We start from the raw sequence: 20,570 nt of genomic DNA, 5'->3' as shown, positions 1-20,570 counted from the left end.
GGATGGACATATTTGAAACACAGACTTGGGGGGGGGAACCAAGGGCAACACATGTAACCTAAACATCTGTACCCCCATAATATGCTGAAATAAAAAAAAAAAAGAAATAGGCAAAATAAATAAATAATGGCTTCCAAATTGGAAAGGAAGAAGTAAAATTTTCTCTGCAGATGATATGATACCTTATATATAGAAAACCCTAAAGATTCTGCAGAAAACTTCTTAGAAGTTTCAGAAGTATTCAGCAAAGTAGCAGTATACAACGTCAACACATAACAATCAGCTGCATTTTTATACACTAACAATGAACAATCTAAAAAGGAAATTACAAAAACAATTCCATTTACAACAGCATCAAAGAGAGTAAAATACTTAGAATTAACTTATCCAAACAAGTGAAAAACTTCTACAGTAAAAACTAAAATATATTGCTGAATAAGCCCTTGAGAGAAGAAGAAACACAAATGTCTCAAAACATTTAATAAGATAACACATTGAGGTACTACCTCACATCATCTGAATCTGGCAAAAATCAAGATGTCAGACAATACTAAGTGTCGACAAGAATTCAGAACTCTCATTTACTGCTATTGGGAGTATAAACTGGCACAATTTGTCATTGCATAGAAAATTGAACCCTAAAGGTCATAAATTCCACTCTTAGCTACACGGCCTAGAGAAACTCTTGCCCACGTGCACCCAGAGATATGTGCAAATATAAACAAGCCAAAGGTCCATCACAAGTAAAAGGAATACTTTCTAGAGTATCCACACCATGGAATCCTGTGCAGCAGTGAACACAAATGAGCTACAACTTTTCACATCAATATGAATGTGAGTAGCATGTTGAACAAAAAAATCCAAGTCAGAGGAGAATATGCACTGTATTTTTTATTTATGTAAAGTTTTAAAATAGGCAAAACCAAGCAATATGTTGTTTAAGATAGAATTATAAAGGTATAGTGGAAACACTGAGGAGAAGCAGGGAATTTTGTCTTCTGTATATAGTTTGCTAGGGCCACCAAAACAAAGTATCACAGACTAGGCAGCTTAAACAACAGAAATTTATTGTCTCACAGTTCTGGAGGCCAGAGATCTGAGATATCAAGATGTCACCCAGGATTAGTCCCTTCTGAGACCTCTCTCCTTGGCTTACAAATGGCTGTCTTCTCCCTGTGTCTTCACATATTCTTCCCTCTCCCCACGTCTTTGTCCTCATTTCCTCTTATAAGAACACCAGTCAGACTGGAATAGGGAACACATCATGACTTCATTTCATCTTAATTATCTCTTTAAAGACTCTATTTCCAAAGACAATCACATTGCAAGGTGATGGGGATTAGAATGTCACCATATGAATTCTGTGGGGGAGACATATAGTACATAACACCTCCCCACCTCTTTGGCCCACAGGGTTAGATAGTTGAATTTAATTATATTTAAAAAAAGTTAATTAGCATATATTCTGTTTCAAGGAAACAGAGCTGAGTTTTGAAGGACATTTGTAATTAACTGGATGATAAAGTGTTCAGTATTATTCTTTCAGCATTGTATAGAAAGAATTAAAGTGTGGACTGAAGGAGGTATCTAGGTGGTAGACAATGCAGAATTAATTAGGGTGACAACAAGAGGTACAAAAGATAGCACGGACAAGCATTAGACTTGTAGATACAGATACACACCAGACTTGTGTCTCAGTCTGTTTTGTGCTGCTATAATAGAATACCTGAGGCTGGGTAGCTTATAAACAACAGACATATATTTCCCATAGTTCTGGAGGCTGGCAAGGCCAAGATCAAGGCACCACCATCTGGTAAGGGCTGCTCTCTGCTTCCAAAATGGTACCTTGAATGCTGCATCCTCTGGAGGGGAGGAATCCTGTGGCCTTACATGGCAGAAGGTGGAAGGACAAAAAAGGACCAAACTCCATCTGTCAAGCCCTTTTATAATGGCACTAATCCATTCATGAGGGCAGAGCCTTCATGACCTAAACACCTCCTAAAAGGCTGCACCTCCCTATACTGTTGCATTGGAGATTAAGTTTCCAACACGTGAATTTTGGGGAACACATTCCGACCATAACATTCTGCCCCTGACTCCCCAAATTTATGTGCTTATGTGAACTAAAATAAACATTTTAAGCCCCATCCCCTAGCTGACTGAATGGTCTCCCTCTTGGCCAAGGGGACCCCAGAAAAACCTTAAAGCTGAGTTGCCAGTCAGTCACGAGGAGAAGGGAGGTCAGAGATGCCAAGTTGTGCCCCCTCCCTTCTGGAGTTACTCTTTGTAACAATAAGATAGTAAGGCCATGTAAGGCAAAGGTTAAACCACAACAGCAGGTCATCAATTCACTCAACAGATCTCATGAGTCTGAGTATATGTCCAGTGGCTTGTCTCTGATTAACAGACTTCCTCATCTTAACTTAAAACATTCCAAGCCGTTAGACAAAGCTTCATTTCTTTAACCAATTACAAATCCAAGAACCTTTAAACCCACCTATAACTTACAAGCCCCCTGATTTGAGATATCCTGCTGGGCCAAACCAATGTATGCCTTCCATGTATTGATTTAGGATTTTATGTGTAATTCCTGTCTCCCTAAAATGTATGAAACCAAACTGTAACCGAAGCACAGCATGACCCACTTGCTCAAGGCTTCTTGGGTGTGGCTCTTCAGGCCATGGTCACACATACTCAGCTCCGAACAAACCTCTTGAAATTATTTTACAGAGTTTGGGTTCTTTTCTGTTGACATTTCTCACATGCAAAATACATTCATTCCATTCTAGTAGCCCCAAAAGTCTTAATTTGTTCCAGCACCAACTCAAAAGTCTCATCTAAATCAGTTATGAGTGAGACTCAAAGTACGATTCATCCTGAGGCAAACTGCTCTCCACCTGTGAGCCTGTGAAATCGAACAAGTTTATAATTCTAAAATACAGTGGTGGGGCAGGTATTGGATAAATATTCCCATTCCAAAAAGCAGCAAAAGGAAAGAATTAAGGAGTAATGGGTCCCAACTAAGTCCAAAACCCAGCAGGACAAACATTAAATCTTGACACCATGTCCTACCTTCCAGACACACCGAAGGGGAGGTTAGGTCCCCATGGCCCCAGGCAGGCCCCACCCCCACAGCTTCGCTGGGGCATAGCCCATGCTTCTGCTCTCACACATTGAAATCACAAGCCTGCAGCTTTCCCAGGCCGGCACTGCATGCTGGCGGCTCTACAATTCTGGAGCCCTGCTCCCGTGGCTCCACTAGGCACTGCTCTAGTGGGGGCTTTCTGCAGTGGTTCTACTTCTGTAGCAGATCTGCCTGGGCCCTGAAACTCTGTGAAGCACCCTTTGAAATCTAGGTGAAGGAAGCTATGCCTCCACAGCTCTTGCACTCTGCACACCTGTAGAATTAGCACCATGTGGACACTGCCAAGGCTCACTTCTTGTGCCCGCCAGAGTAGTGGCCTAAGCCACACCCAGGCCTGCTTGAGTCAGTGCTGGTGTGGCCAAGTAGCACTGTTTCAGAACGCAGGAAGCAGAGACCCTAGGCAGCCCTCAGCAGTGAGTGCTGAGGTCCTGTGGGCAGCCTGGGCCCCTCCTCAAAATTGTTCTGCCCCCAAGTCCCCAGCACTCTGGGCCTTTGACGGGTATGGTTGCCCCCTCCCCCCAATCTCTGAAATGCCTTTGAGGTCATTCTCCCAACATCCTGGCCTTCTTCTATCCACACTGATCTCCTTATCAAAGGGTAGCTTGGTCACATCCTTGGTGTTCTCTCCTAAACACACTTTTAATTCTTTACATGGCTAGGCTGAGACTTTTCCAAATCTTTATGTTCTGCTTCCCTTTTAATCATAAATTCTGCTTTAAAATCATTTCTCTTCTCTCATCTTACTATAAGCAGTTAAGAGAAGCCACTTAGCATGCTGAACACTTCGCTGACTAGAAATGTTTTCCGTCAAACATCCTAGCCCATCGCTTACAAGCTCTGCCTCTTACAAAGTCCTACAAAACAGACATAATTCAGCCAAGCTCTTTGCCACTTTTTAATAAGGGTGGTCTTTTCCCCAATTCCCAATAAAATCTTCCTCGTTTCTGTCTATGACCTAATCAGAACAGCATTTACTATCCATGTTTCTACCAACTTTCTGTTCATAACCACTTATATATTAATAATTACTAATAATTTCTAAGAAGAATGAAAATTTCCCTACAGCTTTCCTCCTCTTCTGGGCCCTCACCAGAATCACCTTTAATGCTCCATTCATAGTAATATAAGCTTTTTCCAGCATTCACTTCAAAAGTGTCTGCCCATTACCCAGTTCCAAAGCCACTCCCACATTTTTTGGTATTTGTTATGGCAACACCCCACTCCTCTGGTACCAATTTATGTCTTAGTTCATTTTGTACCACTATAACAGAATGCCTTAGACTGGGTAGCTTATAAACAACAGACATTTACTTCTCACAGACCTGGAGGGCTGGGAGGGCCAAGATCAAGGTACTGCCATCTGGTGAGAGCTGCTCTCTGCTTCCAAGATGGTGCCTTGAGCGTTGTGTCCTCCGGAGCAGAGGAATCCTGTGTCCTCATGTGGCAGAAGATGGAAGGGCAAATAAGGACTAGACTCCCTACATCAGGCCCTTTTATGACCTAAACACCTCCCAAAAGGCTGCAGCTCCCTACACCATTGCATTGGGAATTTTCCATCACATGAATTTTGGGGGACACATTCAGATCACAGCAACTTATCTCCTAGATGGAAGGATGAATGACTGAATAAATGATTCCTGTGTGTCCTCAGATTCAGGAGAGACGCAAGCAGAATAGGCACAAATCTGTTGCTGAGAGAATGAGTTTCATATTGGTCTCTTGTATTGGAATTCTACTGTGAGCATGCAGGATAGTTTTAAAAAAATATCTAATCTAGACCGTACCAAAATTAATTCAGGAAATGTCACCTACCAGACCCAGGAACATTAAGTTTAATATTAGATTGAACCATATGAAACAGCCAATATTTGGTAATTTTTCACCTAAAAATGGACACTACATATGGTTCAAACTAAATCAAAACTTGAGTAGTTTGTTTTTAAAAAGAGAAAAAATAATGATAAAGCAATCCACTAAATCAAAACCAGAGGGTATTGGCACAGACTGCAACCTAATGATCACGTATAAGTAGGAAGCCATGCCCAAAATGAAACTTCTCCCCCAAACAGGCAATCTTATGAGTAAAATATTTTTCCATTTTAATCAAGAAAGCCAGGAGGCAAGGGCTTGGCAGCCTTCTCTCACTATATAAATCATAGTGAGTATATGAAACTTTTATTTTCACTGCAAAGGTTTCATGACATTAAAGTCTTATTGGGACATTACTTTTAATGACTGAATGGCTTAGAACAAAGACTCGTCAAGCGCCACTACTGAATGGCTCCATTGTGATTATTTATAAATCAGTTTTATTGTCAGTGTTCGGCTAATCAGAGATCAGCTCATGCCTGAAAGCATAACTAAAAAAATAGTGCACCACTAAAGAGCAGGATTTTGTTGAATTTTTCTTCTGTCACTTTATCTGTAGACAATTTTCAACCATCTAGTGTTGAGAAGGGCTCCCTTAGGTAACATGCTATTCTTGGGGCCACATTCATAAAAATAAGAAGTACCAAAGGGAATGTCATTCTCAATTTACCTGCACTGAAAATATATTAATCCTTGTTAATTTGGAAGAACAATAAAGATCCTATGAGGAAGCTGTCACTTTTCATCAACCCTCAAAATAAATATTTGAGGGCTGTCAAAGTAAAAAGCTTGGGGCATGCACTCTGCTGCAATACACTGTCCCTGAATATTTTTTTCAGACATCTGGAGAACAGTCTGAAATAGTACCTGAGCTTATCGGCAAGTATCCTCCATTTCAGAGAAAAAAGAAACTTTCATCTATCTCTTGAATTATGATATATGGTCATTTTCACAGAATCCAGAGTGACGAAGCAAATACTCTTTTCTCAGATAAAACCGGGAGGCTGGTTAAAGAAATGACTACGTAAATCAGCATAGAATTTCTGAGGTATGCAAATGAATGAAACAAGCTCTACACCAGCAGCAGCAACACCTCTCAGCAGCCATCGGCAAGCTCTCTGAAGTAGGAAGAGATTATGCACTTCCTCTAAGTGTGATATGCTAGAGATCATCACATGATAGTAACGGAGCAAACTCAGTCCTTTGCAGAGGACAGGGATGTGCGATGGTTTCACTGAAGTTATGGACAATATGGTGCTAACACTGTCATGAAATCTTGTGCTAAAAGGACCTTGAGGTCCTGGCGGTGCTCTGCACTGGGCAGCTTAACCTGGCTAAGAGTCCCACAGGCAGGCAGCATGAGCAGGGAGGAGGGCACAGAGTGGAGTGCATCAGACTTGGCATCGTTTGTCACACAGGTATGATTAAGATGTCTCTCTCAGTTTGTGGAGAATTCAGTGAGGTACAGATATGGTTGGCCCACGTAAGTTCTTAGTATGTGTGTGCTCTTGACATTTCCATTTCTGCTGAACTGAATTTTGCAACTTGTAACATCTAATACATGAGATTTCTGTCCTCTGGGCTACAAAAAACTCCTCATCCACTCAAATATAGGATGGCAGGAATCTCGTCAGCCTAGAGATTTTCTTCAATCATTCCTCTTAGGACTCGTCCATCCTGGTCCCCTCCATCTTTGGTCATTCTGAACCAACGGAAGGAGCTGGCACTAACTAGAGCTTGGCGATCTGCCCACCAGGACAATCAAAGAGCAAAACCTTGTCTGTATCATCAGGGTATGCACGATGCCCAAGGGTATCAAAGTAAAGAAGTACAAGACTAGGGTTTTTTTTTTTCACTTTTATTCAAATAAATACAATACTTTTACATAGCCGGATTAATGTCCCCATCATATCTCTTTTTCAGGCTTTTCGGGCTTGTGTGCTTAGACTGTCAGACATGCAGCGCTGCGGTCACATCATGACTGTTCCCTAATTTGAAACGAGCGTTTCACATGCATAGGCAAACAAACAGCTGGCTTGTCAAAAGAGCTGTCATGTCCTTGCCTATGTGTAGGTGACTGAGAACAAACTTTTTTGGGGGTAAAAACCCTATTTTTATAATGTACCTTTGGATGAAATGCAACTGTTTCCTCCTTTCTTTCCCAGGCCAGGCACTTGAAAATAAGACATTTCAGGAGTGGGCAACCTAGTTCATTAACTTGGATTTGATTTTCCAAGAAAATTCAAACAATGTGGAAGAATGCTGCATTTAGCGTTTGTCATTAGAGTTAGTTAAACTGATAATGACTAAAATATTTTTGATGTGCTAGATCTTAATTCAGGAATGTAAGAGTTGGAGGAATTTTATTTGTTCTAAATTAGTCTGGTTTCCCCTGAAATTCCATCTTTAAGATTAAATATTAATAGTAGCTTCTTCAGTTTGAAATTGGTCTGATCAGTATCACCTTTGTTGGGAAAAACTACTATCCTGTCCATGGCATGGCCCCTTGTATCACCACATATTAATTTAAACAAAAGTCATGGCTTCAATTGCTGATTGACAGTTTGGTCTATAACAAACTGGTTTAGACACTTTTTCTTATCTGATGCCAGTTAGGGTGAAAGTAACCTGCATAGGGTCAAATTCAATTTAAAAATTTTATTTCTCATGGTAAAAAAGCAGCAAAAGATAGAGCCCTAAGGCAAGTGGGTCTTTGGAGTGGCAGATTTGGGAGTGTGGGGCCAGGGCCAGGCTGCTCACGCTCATACACCATCAGCATGAGCAGTGGCCCAGCCCTGACTTCTTCCAGCTCCGACAGTTGCCTCTGCAGAGTGGCACAGCACCCTGATAAAGCAGGGCTGGCATAGAGCCCTGGCCCCCGCAAGACTGTCCCTGTGGAGTCCCTGGGAAAACAGAGGCAAGTCCTGCTTCTTAGCAACTTCCCACGCTGCCCGCCTCTGATCCACTGCCTTTGTAAAGATGCTGTTTAGCTCAGCAGCAACCCAAGGGAGTGGGAATAAGGCCTGGTGTGTTGAAAACTGCTCCTGCCTCCTTATGACAGCCAAGGCTGGCGAAGTTGTCTGGAAGCCTGACAAAGAGCAAGTCTACTTACTACAAGTAAAAAATCCCAACCACTTCACAGTCACTCCCTTAAAGTAAAAGTAAATCGCTCTGAAAAATAACACACTTTGAAACCCCTGGTCACATCTGTAAGATGAAAAGGAAAAACAAATAATTTCAAAGAAAGTTTTTAAAAAATTCTTTAAAAAATATTTTATCAATAGCCTTCTTGGTAACAAATATAAAACAGTTTAAGACACTTGGTGACTTTCTTAGGTCATGTGTCAGGGGGATGGATACACAGTGAGGTTTTACTACTGAAATTATCTATTTGGTAAAAACTCCAGGAAGAGTTCTGTCAAGAAAATGGTTGTTCTGGAAAGATGAGTTACAACTTTCTCCAAAACATCAAAAAGAATAAGAATGTAAACACCACATATTTAAAATGTTAATACAACACTATAAATTCAGTGAAATAAATAAAAGGAAGTGGCACCAACTTTATGGCAATTTTCCAAAACAAAAATGTAGTTCGAGGATACTTTAAAATAAATAATTGCTCCAACTAGGAACGATCGTTGTCAGCACAAACAACAGCATTCAAAGTAAAGTGCTATGGGAAAAGGTAGCTCCGCAAACTTCAACTTATTCACATATGAACTGGGTATTTAGGTCGGAAATACTCATCTTGAGAGAAAGTCAGCTTCACTAGTGGCCAGGCTTAGGGCCGTCTTTTGTCATTTTTCTTTTTTCTTCCAGAGTGTGCTTAAATATTTTCTTCAGGGTGCTGTAAACTACTGGTCCATTTTCAGAATCAAAATTAACCTGGTGACAAAGAAATTTATATTCAGGACACTATAACAAGAATTTTAACCAGTCTCTATTTGGGGAAAAAAGAGGGAGGTAGAGAAAAAACTAAGTCTTATAAACATAAATATATATAATTTAAAAATACATAACAAATTTTACACATTTTAATTGAAAGACTATATTAGAACTGCCAACCATGCCAATACCAAACTTATGAATGAAAACTCGAGAATTAAATCTAGTGCCTGGATATTTAGTATAATCACATATACCTAGTCATGAAGCAAATCAATAGTGAGAATGAAGTAAGTTTTTAATTCAGAGACTAATCATTGATGGTATAAGGCAAAAGTATTCCTTATTAGAACAAAGCACATCAGCTTTAAGTGTCCCACCAAGAGGCCCTGTGGCCACTCTGGGGCAGAGTCAGAGCAACCTGCACAGAAAGCCTGGCTCTCTACCTGCCAGCTGTGGGTCCCCATCTCACACCCAGCCACCTGGGGCCTCGATTTCATCTTTTGTAAAACATAGACCACAATATCCTCTTCCTCAGGATTTTGCATCTATGAGAGTCTAACATAAGTCTGGCATATAAAAATCCTCAATAAAATTTAGTTTCTTTCCCCTTGATGGGAAGAACCATGTACACGTTTGGATTCTTTGCCCTAGTTTACCATACTCTGGGTTAGGAGTGAGGGTAGGACAGAGAGCCAGAGTAAGTACTCCAGTCCCCCACCTCACCCATCCCCAGAATAATGTGTGATTCGCTGAGAAAGAATCAGGATCACACCATCACTGCCTCTCCCCTTCTGGAATTTCTCCTTCTCTGATAAATTTTGACAAAGGGAAGGTTGTTCCTTTGTCAATAACTATAAAAGATCTGAGATTTTACCCTACTTAGCTTGATGGCATCACACTGGTACAAGATACAAGGCTCCTGAGTCAAAGACAAACAGCTTTATTCCTCATGGCTGCACGTGCTTCATACTCACATGGGTTCCCCCTGCCTCCCACGTCCTGTGGGGGCAATGCGGAGGGGCCCAGCGGGAGGCTGCACAAGCAGGGGGTTTGCATCATAGCTGAGGAGCCCGAAGTTTAAGAAATCCCCATGTTTTATAAGGGGGCTGCAAGCAAACCTGCCAACCTTTGCTCTTAAGGGAAATATCATGATTACCTGGGAAGGCAGAACCACGTGCCTTTGGGCCTACAGGCAGAGCTATACAGACTCCCATGAAGAGCTGGTCCCCAAAGAGAGCTGTCAGCACATCTGCGCATCAGACTATGTAGAAATATGAGAGACCCAAGGAGAACTGCCTTCTAACATTTTTATAGACAGATTTTAAACAACTGCTTATCTAACTCTTCATTAGTATCCCCTTAAAAGGCTAACAATAGCTGTAAAGAATTCCTATCACTTTCAGAGACACCAATATTAAGGATTTTTTGTTCAAATTCAGAGATTTAATTTTATCTTGACCACTAGATTGTCTATTTATGAAAACTCCTTATTAACATTAATAATGGTTTGAATTATTTATTTTTTTAAATATCAAACCACAACCGCTCTCACATGGTACACAGCCTCTCCATCTATGAAAACGTAAATATAGATGCAAATGATCACATCATCTGGATCTGAGACCATTGACTGTGGACACTGTGGGGAACAGACTGAAAAGATGTCAGGTGGTTAATGCCATAAAATCCAGACAAGGAACAGGAAGACTGCAGGAAGAACATCACTTTGGAAAGAGTGGAAGAGAAGGAGATTGGACAAATGTTAAAAAGAAAGAATCTTCACAACTTGGGAACGAGTAGGAATGATAGCTGCTATTATCATTAACGTTACCACAGATACTGTCATTCAAAATCTGGGTTCTTTGTTTAATGGCATTTTCATATCACATATGAGAGATACCAAATAAATTAGCGGAAGGGGTGAGGGGAACCTTTGCTCTTGGCATGAACCTGGCTTTTTATTTCAGGTAGGAAAAACTGCTAGAAGCCAAAAGGATGTGCTTTCAGAAAGGACACATTTTTTTACTCTTTCCTTAGGATATGCCAATCAGGACACCGTACCAGATTGGCAATGTTGGATGTTTAATTCTCAATAGACGGTTTTTTGTTTAAATCCAAGGTAGACCTCGCTCAACAAGCAAAGATTCTCTGACTCCTACGAGGCACATGATTTAAAATTATGTACTCAACACCCACTTGTTTCTCTTCTCCATTATAAAAGCTCTTTGTTTCAATGTTCTCCTTTAAAAATCCCCCAATTCAGCTCTTCCTAATATCACTATTTGGAAAATGTTTTTTTTTTTTTGAGGGGGAAATTCTGCAACAACTTCAAGAAATGTCAAAGACATTTCCATAAAGGGGAAACACAGCTAAAAGTTTTATTTTAGAGGAGGATGGTGACCTCTGGATTCTGATTTACAAAGATGATGCTGATTTGTGGTACAGAAGGAGAAAAAGAATGTGACCCACCTTAGTGAAAGCTTTAATGGCATGAACAAGGAAAGCCTCCTCCACGTCCACGGGAACCGTCTGTAGGCTCACAATGCAATGTAACACACAGAGAATAGTCTGGTGTTGTCCCTGTTATTGCAGAAATCAAAATCAAAACAGTCGTTTGAAAAATGCCTCAAGGAATCTATTCAAAACAATTGTAGAGTTGAGAATTAGTTTGTGACCAAGTATTCATAATCTCAAATGGTAAAATATCTACCAAGAGCTCTACCAAATGTTTATTGTTATATGTTAATATAATCTGAAAAGCTTTCAGGAGATAGTATCAAAGCTAGTTAGTTAGTGCACAATGTACAACTGAATCTGAAGATCAGTGCAATTTTAAACCAGATGTTTCTCTTGCAGTGAACAGGATTGATTTTTTTATTCTTGTTATTTCTGGATATAATCATTTTGGTTCAGCTAGTAAATGCTGACGTGTCATGGTGACATGTGGACTAACCAGTCAGGCACTGAGCGGTCAGTACCTGTGTACCTAGCCCATTGCAGATGCTATGGAGGGAGGCGGTTAGATGAAGAAAGTGACAGCCTCAGCCTCCAGGGGATGGTCCACAGCCACCTGACAAAGGTTAATCTTCTCCCTCATCATCCTCTCCTGTTTTATCTCTGTGATTTAATTTCTGAGAAAATATTCTAACAAAAGGACTCTAGATACGGGAAAAATCTTTTCTTAAAAAAGATGTGTACTGCACAACTGTGGTATGTGTTTATGTGTGTGCACATGTCTGTGTGTGAGGCTGTTTCTGCATGCACGTGTGTGTGCCTGGCGTGTATGTGTGTATAGTAATTATAGAAAATTTTTAATGAAGATTTGGAAACAATGAGATGCTTATATTACAACACAGCAGGTAACTCAAGGGTGATTATTATATAGCATTATTTCCTAAAACAAGAACAAGCCTATTTTTAAAAGAAAATTTAGTACCTTTATATGGTTAAAAATACTAAACTATATAAAAGGATTCATACAATTTCCAGCCCCCCTTCCTAGATCCATTGTCTCTTAGTATCTTCCCCTAAAGGCAACCACTATTACCAGTTTCTTATTTTTCCTTCTGTATTCTTCTATATTTTATACACATACAAATTAAATACATATATGTATATATGTGACATCCCTTTTTAAAAATATAAATGAGTGCATACTCCAACCTACTCCTTAATTTTTGCCATATGTATGCTCATAGTAAATAAGTAGAAACAAATACCCAACAGTGATAAAGTGGTTAATTGTGGCATAAGCCCTGTTAGAGCATCGCATGCTCATTCCAGTCAATATTTATGAAAAGCTTATACTATTCATGGGAAAATACCTATGTTATAATTTTAAGCAACAACGAAATATAAAGTTGCATGTTAAAATAATTTTCACTAAGTTAATATATGTACTGATACGATTAAAAGAAGAATTGAAAATGTTTATAGTGGCTCTCCCAAGATTATGGATATTTTCCCTTTTTATTTTTATATTTTCTAGATGTTTCTACCGGGTATTAATTTCTTTTCTTATCTGGAAAAACTATTAAAGTAGACCTAGATATGGGATTCAGTATGAATTCCCTTTTTTATAATGGATTTCTTTTTTTTAGTGTGTGAAATTTACACTGAGGGCCTTAGTTAAAGTCATTAACTAGTCTAGCAGCAACTTTACCGTCTCTAACAAAAACAGCGCTTCCGCGGCATCTGCCTGTCTGTCAACCAACATGTCCACATCTTCTTTGGTGATTACAGGTTCCTTCAGTTGCTCCACCCAAGACCACATCAAACTGCACAGGATAAAAGGGTCCCTCTCGCCACATATTCTTTCCCAAGCTCCATCTCGGGAATTTAGTTCTTTCTAAAAAGGAAGAGAAAGAGAGAGAGACAGAGACAGGCAGAAGAGAGGGGGACGCTGGCTGACACTGGTGATCCTTAGGCGGCCTGCGAGAGTGAAAGCTCAAGCTCTAGGGTATGGATCTGGGACTCCTCCCAGTGGGACACTGGCCTAAGACACTGGACTTTAAGATTTAGTTTCCCTCTATGAAGCTCGCCCCCTGCCTCACAAGGTGCTGGGCTAATTGGCTGAGATAAGGTCTGTTAAAGCACAGAGAAGGGGCTGAGTTAATACAAGTTCTCTCCTTCATTCAGAAACCACAGAAACAGTTCAGGAAGAGTGAGTCTTCCTTTTCAGGCTTCTAGCAAACAAAACAGAAATATTTACTGCAAAGAAGTAGGATGGTATAGGAGAAGTATAAATAAGGGAACATTTGTAAATCAACCTAGGATTTAAGGAAAAGCTTGTGACTGAAACTTCGAAGTACGCAAAGTTGGCAAAGTTGAAAGCTGGTAAATGGAGTATGTGTATTTCTTTCAAATGCCTCTTTAGAATCCTCTGTAGAACTTAACAAATAACAAGCCCTGCATCCTAAATTTGATAGGGTGAAAATAACTAAACGGTCTTGCTAAATACTCCAAATGCCTGGAGACATAAGATTTTCAAACTTCATCTCACAGAGAGAAGGGGAAAGTGAATTTTAATTAATTTTTGACAGGGTTCGGATTTATGTTTTAGTGAATCAAATATATATTTGCAATAGTAATAAGTGTAATAATTGTTACCATTTATTCATTCACTCATCCAGTATTTACAGCATGCACACAGTGGGATGGAAACTATTACACACGACTGCTCTCTGACTGCCATAGCGCCCAGCAGAGAGGCCCCTCGCAGATAAAGGTACTGGAGCTCAAGAAAGATGAAACTACTTGCCTGGGAGCCCAAAGCTAGAAAATTGCAACGGGGGTCTTCATACCCAGTTCTGCCTTACTCCAGGGTCTGTGCTGTCTCTGTCATACCACAAGGACCTTCCGGTACTGGGTTTCTCTTTACCATCTTATAAATTAAGCCAATGCTTTTACTTGCTCATACTCCTTCCCATCCCACAGATCATGTACATAACAGAGTAGCTTTTTATTCAATTTTATGGAGCTAATAAGGAGACAAGCTGGGCAGAACTGATATTACTCAAAAACTCTCTTCCCAAAAGGACTACCACGATGGTCCCTGAGGCTTTCCAGTGATGTTAGGAAAGACGTCCTGGGATAAACCCATGAGCTACACCCTGGTTCTGTCACATACGTGTGACATTGAGCAAGTCACTTAACCTCTGTCACCCTGAGTTTCCTCATCTGTGATATTGAATTCATGAGATTAACAAAGAATACATAAATAGTATCATCTGCCTCCCGGGACTATTATGAAAATCACAAGAAATAATATATGTGAAAGGGTACAGTACAGGCACAGGCAGCATTATACTATTCAAATAATGTTCATTTTACTCTCTTCTGGAATTCATTGGGTTTTTAAAATTATTATTATTACTACAAGGCCTAAAATAAAACCTAGAAAGGAAAAAAAAAAGGCAAAAATATCTCCATTAAAGGTTCACCTCCAAAAATGCTTTCATATATGCTACATGTTGAAACAGTGTGCCCCAGACCAAGTCCTGACCTCATCATCAGCACAAGCAGAGCTCACGTGGTCATTCAGCTGAGGGCACTCAGGGCTGACCCAGGAGGGAGGGTATGAGATGCTCCACCAGATAAAGGAAGACCCTCTTGCTTGCTAACTCTTGACACACAGTAATGCACAGGACACGTTTGCTGACTGAATGGAAGACTTTTCCAGTCTGGAGTAGTAAATAAGCAACTCATCTTGGAAGAATGCAATACACTTAACTACTTGTTAGGCAAAACACTACAATTCTGATGAACAAAGCTTTCATCAAAAGTTCTCTCCTCCCATCATATAGTTGGAAGTTAGTGTAAAGCTCAAAACTTAATTTTCATGCTTTGGCATCTGAAGAGATACTGGCACTCTTAGAAATTTTATATGCCTTAACAGTACACTATGGAAAAGAGCTATGAAAATAATTCATAGTAGAAAATGGGCTGAAAAGTCAATATTTCACTGAGTCAGGGCTCGCTGAGTCAGCCCCCTTTTGGGGCCATTTGCCTGTTTCTGGTAACTAGGTTTATAGGCCCGTCTTTTCCCTAGACCAGGTGCTCCTCTGGGGCAAAGAGAGTGCAGCTGACTTAAGATTGTCTTCCTAGTAAAAGTACAACACAAGAAGGCTTAAAATTTAAAACTTCAAATTCTAATTTAAGTAAAAGCCAAGAAATGTACCCAAAACACCTCATCTCAGATAAAACTAATGGCACAATGGCAGTCTGTGCTTCCTCCCACTTGCTCTCCTGATTCCCACAGTGGCTCTACTGGAGCAGGGTCAGCAAGTCTGAAGGAGACATGCAGAGGAGACAGCATCACTCTTCTTCTCATCTCAACACTGGTGTTGGTTAGCTTTGGACAATAATTTTATTTATGTCTCTAGGTCAGTAGTTCTCAAAGTGTGGCTCCCCATGCCAGGCCTCAGGTTAGAGATACGTCAGTTTCTAATGCTGTCTGCTGTGGGCAGGTTGCCCCTACAAACCCAGCAAGAAAGAAGGAAGCTACCAATATCAATGCCTCGTACAGGTCAAACATCATGCTAAGTGCTTTCTTGCACATGGAGATTTAAATGAAACCACACAAACAGCCCCTTATGTCTACAATATCAGGCTCACATCATAGCTGAGTCCTGAAGCTCATAAGTTTAGTATCATGCAAACATATCTTTATATTTCTGTAACAAATAAACCTAGGAAAACGTATTATACTTTTGCTCTGACATAAATGAAGTATGAGTACCTGCCACATTTCTACTTTCCTTTTTACTTCCTCCTTTTCTGCAAACTCATTTAAATTTGCCAGGGCTTTCGCTGCCAGTATTCTCCTTGCTTCCACACTCAATCCAGACAGCAAAGCAGAGTGCGGAATTGCTTCAGACAGATCTTTGTTGTCCTGGGTTTCATGTCCAGCTGAGAACTGTGCTTTGGGACTAGAGCCACAGTCCAGAGGGCTTGGGTGAGTCCTGCTGTCCTCCTTGACAGAGCCAGGGCCCCAATCACCATGAGTTTCACACCGACAGTGGGCTACTTGCTGGCGAGAAGGGTTTAGATACTTATGGGCATTTGGAAAGTTGGGTGAAACTGGCTCCCCTGGGCTGTGTGAGCCTGAAACACCTTCAGAGAAAGCTGTACTCTGCTGTGCTTCCTTTGGAATGTTACTCTTGTGGAAAAGTGATGACCCATTATCTTTGAGTCCTTCCAAGCCTCCACACTTAGACTGACTCCCCCACAGAGAAAATGTGCTTCGAACCAACGCTTCCTTGTGTAAATCTAGTCCTGGAGACTGTGGGACGTAACAGTGGCTAACAGGTTTCTGCTGCCTGGAGTTGTGGCAAAGCAAGACCTGGGCAGGCACCATCCGTGGAGTCTCCCCTTGTTTCAGGAGGGACTCAGCCCTCTTTAAATCTGAGTCACTGTAGCTGAGACACCTTTTCAGATGAGTCAGGGGTTGAAGGCACTCAACATTCCGCCTCTTCCAAAGGGGGTCAAACTCCTGCTCACTGGAAAGAATCACATCCTGATTCTCAAAATCTGCCGCCACTGCAGTGGGGTTAAACAGGTCAGACGCGTCACTGTCATGCCTCAGTAACTCTTTGTCCAGCCGCATTGTGACCATCTCAGACACAGTCTTTTCGATTTCAGCAGAGAGACCAGGTCCTTCAGACACATCCTTCATCACCACTGGTCTGTTTTCAGCTAAGTCCAAGAGCAACTTGCAAACGAGGTGGATAATTTTTGGCACATGTTTCAGAAGCCGTGCCTCATAACCATGAAGTAGATGACGCTGGCGAATTAGATATTGAGCTAAGGTGACAGCATGTGCTTTGGGATCACAACAAGAGAATATGTTGCGGAGAGGAGTCAGAAACTGAGTAAATTCCCTTACACAGAGTAGCTGTCCTCTGGTTTGTATGGAATTGGGTCGCTTTGCCCGCACAAATATAATTGCTTGGTCTGCAGTCATTCTTGTTGCAAAAACTAAGTAACAGGCTATTAAAACACCTAAAAAAGTGAAGGAGAGAAGACTGGTATGAGAAAAGCTTATGTTTTTATTTATTTATTTTATTTATCATTCTTTGATGATTTAAAACTTGAATATGTGTTAAGAAACCATATAAACAGAGGCATATTTTAAGGACAATTATGATAACTTTTTGTACAGGTGTTTATTATTGCACTCCCCTTACTGTGTAGAACTTTACCTATCTACATGGCACCCCGTCCCCATGACTGAGCCATCTTGGGCCCCCAGAGATGGACTAACACAGGCACTGGCATAGTACAGGTGAGTGTGCAGGAGGGGAGGGAGACTGAGTGAACGGTACATCTGGCCCATCTATCCTCCTAATTCTCCCCAACTGTAACAGAGAAGAAAGGAAATCCTGTTTCTATTTTCTACTCTAAACAGCTCTTTAGAATTTCCATATAATTAATCCATCTACTTTGTGCATGGAACCTCCTGCCCTGCCATCTTTGCCATCAACTGCTGGTACATCCGGGCTTGGTACTCTCCCTGCTTGGGTGCTTTCTTCTTTGGGGATTATTCACATTCACAGCCTATTTTTCTTTCTGTCAATTCTTCCAGACTTGTATCTATGCTATTATCTGTTTTTCTTTGGACCACGATATAACTCTATTTTTCCATAAGTAATTATGGAAAATTAAGTAATATTAAAGAAGCCAGCCTTAAAAGTATAAACATTATGTAGTCTTATTAACATCTAATTAAAATGAGTAACTAATGAAAAGGTAATAATTAATCAATTAATTGAAACGTAATAGTCAATATTAAAGTAAAAGGAAAATCAAATACACTTGTGTGGGCCGGGCGTGGTGACTCACACCTGTAATCCTAGCACTCTGGGGGCCGAGGTGGGAGGACTGCTCAAGGTCAGGAGTTCAAGACCAGCCTGAGCAAGAGCAAGACCCCGTCACTACTAAAAATAGAAAGAAATTAATTGGACAACTAAAAATATATAGAAAAAATTAGCCGGGCATGGTGGCGCATGCCTGTAGTCCCAGCTACTCGGAGGCTGAGGCAGGAGGATTGCTTGAGCACAGGAGTTTGAGGTTGCTGCTAGCTAGCCTGATGCACGGCACTCTAGCCCGGGCAACAGAGCAAGACTCTGTTTCAAAAAAAAAAAAAAAAAAACAAATACACTTGTGTGATTCACAAGTTTGTGAATATCTTGTTACACATGAAAATCAGAACCTCTGAGAACAGCAGGTTCTCCAGTTCATAGTAGGGAAGAACATATCTTTCTCACTGGGACATGGCAGATTTAGCATAAGTGTAAAATATCTGCAGAGCTACCATGCTAATGCCCAGGAACAGGGAGACTTTGGCTTGATCCTAAGAGCTAACAGTCTCTAGCAGAACTGAGTCCCATCCCTGAAGAGGCTCCCGGGCAGGTGCAGATCCCCAGGCAGGTAGCAGATCACTGCGCAGGTGTACAGGTACACTGCGCTGAGCTGCAGGTGTTTGGTTGAACCAGATGACAATGAAGATTTCAACCCAAAGGCCTTTATTTTTACCCTAATACCCAGCACTGTAATGAGATTCTGCTAAGTTTTTAAGTAAAATCACTAATTTTTATATAGAATTCTAGGCACAGATAGACTCTCCTTCACAAACAAAATCCTTATACTTCTGAAAGGACAAAGCAGATGAGCTTTGGAGTCAGACAGCCATGGATTTAAATCTTGGCCCTGTAACTTACTAAATGTAGCAAATTACTTCATTTTTCTCAAACTATAGTTTCTTCAACTCACATTGTTAGTAAAGATTTTAAAAGACAGCAACTGTAAAATGCTTAGAACATAGTAGGTGAAACAACTTGTTATTTTCACTGTTATTTTGGTTAAGGAAAATTGCATTTTTAAAAGCCATTATATGTATTAAAAGCAAGTGCTGACTTTTTTCCTTTAAATAAGAAAATCACAAAACCGAGTGGTCAGTTAGCTAGTTTTAGCAACCCATCTGTTTACTAAATATGATGAGTCATTCAAATATACCTCACCAACATACGGTCATGGTAACTACCTGTTTTAAGATATTTCAAATATCTCTTATTCACTTCTACTTGACTCCAAAAGTAGAAGTCCTTTGATAGGATTCTGAACAATACTTACCTTTAGAAGTAGGAAATCATATTCCTTTTATGTTTAAATATGCCTACAAGACAATAAAACCACCTCTTAGAATTTACCTGTTCGACCGAGCCCTGCATGACAATGGACAGCTAGTTTTCCTTCCTGTAAGGCAAATGTCATCACCTTCACCATATCTAGGATGGTGGTAAGAGACGCTACACCATAATCCTTCCACCCGAAATTGTAGAAATAAACTAGGCAATGAAAAAAAGAAAAGGGGGAAAAAAATCAACACATAGGAAAAATACTTGCAAAGACATTTGAAGAAAATGAGTGAATTCATGAAAAATATAAAGATGTAAGGTGTGTGGATCTCACTGGATATACAGGCCTCAAATAATAGGCTTTTTACATTTCCAGTAAGTTTATTGTTAACATTTCCTCACAAAGCACCTTCTATATTACTTAAGACATTTCCTGCTGAGACTCAGCTGGAAAAAATTATGAAAAAGTAGAATTACAAATTAATAAAGTCAAAGATCTACTCTAAAGTCACTTGGCTATGGAGACAAAACATACAATCTTGTTTAAGCAGGCAAACTAAATGACTGATAAATGGCTAAAGATATTAATAGTATATACAGATTTTCTACCCAGTGTAAAAAGAAAAGCTAGACATTAGCTTCTTAAAAACTAGTTTCAATACTGCACATGTTTATGCTCTCCAGCCTGGTTAGAAGGATACATGTTGAGTAGATTCCATCCCAAAGCTCTTCTGGGATTGTCACAAGAGGAACCCTGGGTGTCCTTCCAGGGGCAGGCCTGGGTGGCAGTAAAAGCATGAGCACACCTAGGTTCCAATCCTAAATGCCATTTCTAAGCTATGTGGCCTCATGCAAATCAGGAACCCTGTAACCCCTGTGGCCTCATGTGTAACACAGCAATAACAATTACGTTACACAGTTGCTTTAAGGAATAAATGAGATAATAGCATCTGGCATACTTCAGGTAGTAACTACATGTTAACCATTAATACTACAGGGTCTCCTAAAATCCTTCTCCCAGGAAAAAAGAA

At 40.4% G+C, this 20,570-nt stretch overlaps 1 protein-coding gene across 3 annotated transcripts in view; it reads right to left on the bottom strand.

The window, feature by feature from the left end:
• Nucleotides 1–6,853: 6,853 nt before the first annotated feature.
• PTPDC1 (protein tyrosine phosphatase domain containing 1) overlaps nt 6,854–20,570 on the bottom strand; it is a 45,048-nt gene continuing 31,331 nt past the window's right edge. For 2 of the 3 annotated variants that reach the window (XM_012664451.1, XM_012664450.1), the window contains exons 5-9: nt 19,612–19,749; nt 16,143–17,404; nt 13,065–13,250; nt 11,372–11,482; nt 6,854–8,899 (exon numbers count right to left, since the gene is read on the bottom strand). In XM_012664451.1, coding sequence (XP_012519905.1) covers nt 8,783–8,899; nt 11,372–11,482; nt 13,065–13,250; nt 16,143–17,404; nt 19,612–19,749 — 1,814 coding nt within the window. In that variant the 3' untranslated portion in view covers nt 6,854–8,782. The remainder of the gene's footprint in view (nt 8,900–11,371; nt 11,483–13,064; nt 13,251–16,142; nt 17,405–19,611; nt 19,750–20,570) is intronic. The other variant, XM_012664452.1, reaches the window with a different exon arrangement.

Source organism: Propithecus coquereli, unplaced genomic scaffold (genome assembly GCF_000956105.1).
Source record: "Propithecus coquereli isolate 6110/MARCELLA unplaced genomic scaffold, Pcoq_1.0 Scaffold890, whole genome shotgun sequence".
In the NCBI taxonomy this organism is placed as follows: domain Eukaryota; kingdom Metazoa; phylum Chordata; class Mammalia; order Primates; family Indriidae; genus Propithecus; species Propithecus coquereli.
Note: the sequence above shows the minus strand (reverse complement) of the source record. Positions and strands in the feature narration are given on the sequence as shown.